The 4,658-nt window shown below is 36.8% G+C and overlaps 1 protein-coding gene across 2 annotated transcripts; it reads left to right on the forward strand.

Annotated features, from left to right (window-relative positions):
• Nucleotides 1-1,063: 1,063 nt before the first annotated feature.
• Nucleotides 1,064-4,658, forward strand: LOC112692812. Of its 2 annotated transcripts, XM_025567607.1 has the most exons (6): nt 1,064-1,583; nt 1,656-2,274; nt 3,377-3,530; nt 3,836-3,941; nt 4,020-4,133; nt 4,254-4,658. In XM_025567607.1, the coding sequence occupies exons 2-6, from the start codon at nt 1,736-1,738 to the stop codon at nt 4,601-4,603; spliced, it is 1,263 nt and encodes a 420-aa protein (XP_025423392.1). In that variant the 5' UTR covers nt 1,064-1,583; nt 1,656-1,735; the 3' UTR covers nt 4,604-4,658. The 2 variants fall into 2 exon arrangements, with proteins under 2 accessions (XP_025423392.1, XP_025423391.1); XM_025567606.1 differs by having other exon boundaries at nt 1,064-2,274.

Consider the following 4,658-nt stretch of genomic DNA (forward strand, 5'->3'; position numbering starts at 1 on the left):
TTTTTTTTTACACCAAACGATATTTTTATACACAGAAATATATTTACGCGCACAACCGCACGTGAATTAATTACACAGCAGGAGCAGTATGTTCTATCGTGATACAACGACGATACTCAGGTCGCGTGGACTGCGGACGGCATTAGTGCCGCACAGCTTTAACGCGTTTCGGACGGTAGCGCACGCGTTTCAAAAACGCAGCGTTTGAACGCCGGAAATCGAATGGGCGCGCGTCTAGAACTGTTGTTGCCGAACGTGCACGGTATTATTTTTTCCGTCTTTAAAACGCGTACAATTTGCATTGGAAACGTGTTGTGGCAGCCCCTACTTTTTTTTGACGAACCCCGACGCAAAGCACGTACTCCGAAACTGACCCGGCTCAAACGTTTGATTACACTTTAGCAAACTTAAATTTTGCCGCCCCTTACGTGTAAATACTACATCGAATATTATTTTTTTACATAAAGAATTAGTAATGTTGGACTAAATACTATTTGTTTATGTAAAGTTAACAAATTATTAGATCCACACATTTGTAGAAAATTGGACCACTACTTATTTATACATAATTTGATATGAGTTACTGGTGAATGTCATATTTTTTTAAAACTTTCCATAGTTTAAAAATACTAAATATCGCCTTAGGCGTGGGCCTATGTCGCTTACCCATTGAGTCAGGCCTGGTCCGAAATCGGAAGCGTGCACTATACATTCGAGAAGAGCCAGTTTTAGCGTGTCTGACCAATCTATTAGATTTTAAATTATATGTCTCGCATTAAAATTCATGATTCGTTTTATCGTTTCCAGATTTATACCAGACATGTGTATACTTTCAGTTTGAAAAATAACAATCGATAGGGAAATATTAAAAATCTTACTAAACATTATAATCATATGGAAACAGGGTAGAGGGTATAACTTAAGTTAAGTTAAGATAACAAAATTTTTAACTTTATTTTTAACTTCATTGAAAGTGAACTCAATTAATTTAACTTAACTGAGTTAGAAAATATCATTAAATTGCCCAGGCTTGTATATATTTTAACCTTAGTAATAACCACTATAGGTTATTATATATTTGGGTTATATAGTAATAATAGCCATTATGATTCTAAGATAATATTCGTCATAATATAAAATCAAGCCTATAGACTGTGGTAATTATGGTATTCGATACCTATTACCTTTTCAGTAACTGCAAAGTCATAATTTCTAATCATAAATAATCATTGATAATTTATCAATAATATTCTGTCCTTCAATGGTATTCAGTTTTGACCTCGTACTCAAAGGGCCCCGAAAAATGTCATCTCATAAAACGATAAAAAAGTGCTTATAAATATTGTAAAATATAAAAAAATTTTAATGATACCTTATAATACACAAACTATGAAGTTAACTACTCTATTTGCTGATTATTTATAATACAAATAATAACTTATACTTAATATTTTTTTTTAATGATTAATAAATTGTAAAGTTGATTGTTTTTATAATAGTAATTTTTAATGTAATATGATTTTCTCTTACCGGCCATTTACTAAACAGCTAAGTAACATCTGGTCTGTGGAAACCATGAAAACGTAAGTGTTTACTCCGATTGCCTGTTTCATCTCATTAGAAGATTTCTAGACTAATTATACGCGTGCTCACAGTTGAAAACGATCGTCTCGAAACATTTGCTCTTTTTGTCAGTCACTCACGTAAAACCATTTCGACTTATTTTTCTTTCGCGATGGAGAGATACGAACAGGAAGATGGACAGCGCACGTTTTTGAACTCGGCTCGTGGCCAATGCGCCGATTGTAGACGCCACCTAGTTCACGACGGAGGCCGTTCGACTACAGAATACGTTCGAGACGGACGATCACGTCGGTCTTCGGTCAAAAGGGTTGGCCGTGGTTACGGTAAGAACGGTAATAATGTTTGCGATGTTCACAGGGACCACGGGGGGTTACGGTCGAGCGAAGTGCAGCGGATTGACAGAAAGCCCGAGTCGGGTAGCGGTGATTCTTGTGCGCAACCATTCCGCCGGTCATCTTCACGGATACGGCGCACCAAACCCGGAAGAACGCTGCTCGTACACGGGCTGGGACGTGGAATAAATTGCGATAATGTCTTTAACATGTTCTGTCCGTACGGAAACGTGTGGGCCGTGAAGATGTTGCGAAATGGAGGAGTTCTCATCGAGCTAAACGACGTCAAGGCGGCCGAACGTTGCGTGGCCCACCTGCATTTGTTGCCACTGGATAAGAAAAATAAATTGAAAGTCAAGTAAGCGATTAATTTTTAAACGCTCGCTTCATAACGGTTTCGGCATTGGGGTATTGAATATAAACGCTTATCCTGATCCTTGCCATCTATTAAAATACTACTATAATACTATGCGCACAAAAAAAAAAAAAAAAAAAAAAGTGAAATTGGTGGCCCTCAGAAGTTATCATTTCTATATCACTTGCAGAGGTTTAATTGCCACGCGTATCTTGTTCAGTTCTTTTGGACTCAAATGTATTACACAAAGTAACACGTTTTTTATTTTTAAATATGAAAGTTTCATTTCTAATTCAATTTTGATATTGACCAAATCAATCTTAAGGCTATTAAAACTCTCGGATTTTTATTTAGGTCTATCAAATCATTCGATGATATTAACTGTCTTAGAATTCTTTACTGTGCCTTAATACGTCCATTATATGAAATCTTACTACGATCTCTCATATACAAAATCTTGAACTAGTACAAAGAAGATTTGATTGTTTTGTAGGTTTTAAAAGAAGGTTAACGAATAATATTGATATCTTTGTTTAAAAGCCTACAGTTTTATTTAAAACTTAATCCACTTTTAGCGCATCACAATATATTAAATATATCCTTCTTGTATGAATTAATTAATGGTATCATCTTCTGCCTTCCAATTTTGAAATGTATTTCGTTTCACGTACCACAATACAATACCCGCTCATGCCCAACATTTTATATGAAAACACATCGCACTAACTATGAACAAAATAATCCACTAAATAGACTCCTAACATTAGGAAAAACATCAAATTTTGATTTCTTTTTTAATAATCTGTCAAACCTAAAACGTCATTATTTAAATCACTAGTCTGTCCAAATAGCAATATTTATATGTACTTGTTATGTAATTGCTTATCTTATATATTACACCTATATAATTGTATCACACTTTTATCAACAATTTTTGTTTTCCGAAAATTTGTTAATTATGTTATATATCTGTACTTGAGCCTATCAGGCATTTATCCAAATAAATAAATACAAATAAATAATGTATTCATTCTTATCGTCGACACAAGCACTTTTATAATTATAATACCTATCGACATCGTATGATTATAATCGGACGTTTTAGATATTCCAATTATTCTTATATACGCGATCAAGGAACGGTGATCAAATTGTCGGACGGGACGCCGACACAGAAATGTTACAAGGGCAGCAAACTAAACCGATTTTCATACAAAACAAAGTTTGTGAATGAGCGTCAAATCGCAGCGCCGTCGAAGGTAAGTGCATTACAACGTTTAAGTTTACGCCGTGGTGTATTTCTTGAGAAGTTTGAAATCGACGTTTGAAATTCCGATAGATATGACGGGAACAATTATTTTACTTTATATTATAGATCTCAATCGAATTACAAATACAATCAAAAATATGTTAATTAAGTAAATAGAAGGGTGATATTAGTAAGTAGATCTTCTCGCCCTCACACCACGAAAAATCCTAAATACGATATATCACTGTATATCACTGCGTCGACGTGTTGATGTAATATACTGACATAATAAAATTATTTGAAACTTTCAAATAGATTTTGCATTTCTTCAACGCACCGTTGGATATCAGCTGCTCGAAGATTCGCAGGGCAGTGACAGACGCCCTCGGTTGCAAGGACGCGGTTCGATCGATAACAATTCGTCAGTCGTTCATCGAAACACTTTGATTTCACGCGTAACAAATATGCGTAGTGATTTTATCGTTTTCTTTTCTTTCAGTACCCCAAAAGCAGCCTGGCGCTAAATGTTCGAAGGGTCTTTTGGAGTTCAAAAGTGTCGACCTGGCGGCCAAGGCTATACTGTTGTTGAACCATATGCAGCTAGAGTCGTCGAGTATGTTATGACAATCATACAATCATGCCGTATCACTGTTACCACCTGTTTTGCGTAACGGTGTTATTTACTTTATTGTATAACGTTTATCACTCGATGGCGCGTGTATGTGTGTCACAGGATCCAAATTCCCGTTTCTGATGAAACTATGTTTTTCAAAATGGTCGGAGATGCGGCAAAAGCCCGAAGATCCGACCGTGCTGATTTTCATCACCGGGCTGCGCAACACTCCGCTGCTGTTCCATAGATACGAACACGTCGTGTCCACGGTAGAGTATAAAGTGACACAGGCAACCCAAGCGACTGACGAAGACTGGACCTGGATACTATGGGATATGAGGGACCGTACCATGGAGGCTATTGACCTCGAAGCCGGTACCTCCGTAGACACCCGGTATAGACTTAGTGGTCAGTCGGGTACGTGGCAGAACCCGCAGACGATGCAGCTAGGATCACCAGCTGACGCATAAGCTTTGGGAGATTTGTTTTTGTTCATCCGTCCGTGATGAATGTCAATAAACTGTT

This window comes from Sipha flava, unplaced genomic scaffold, assembly GCF_003268045.1.
Source record: "Sipha flava isolate LNK unplaced genomic scaffold, YSA_version1 76_pilon_pilon, whole genome shotgun sequence".
NCBI classification, from domain to species: Eukaryota; Metazoa; Arthropoda; class Insecta; order Hemiptera; family Aphididae; genus Sipha; species Sipha flava.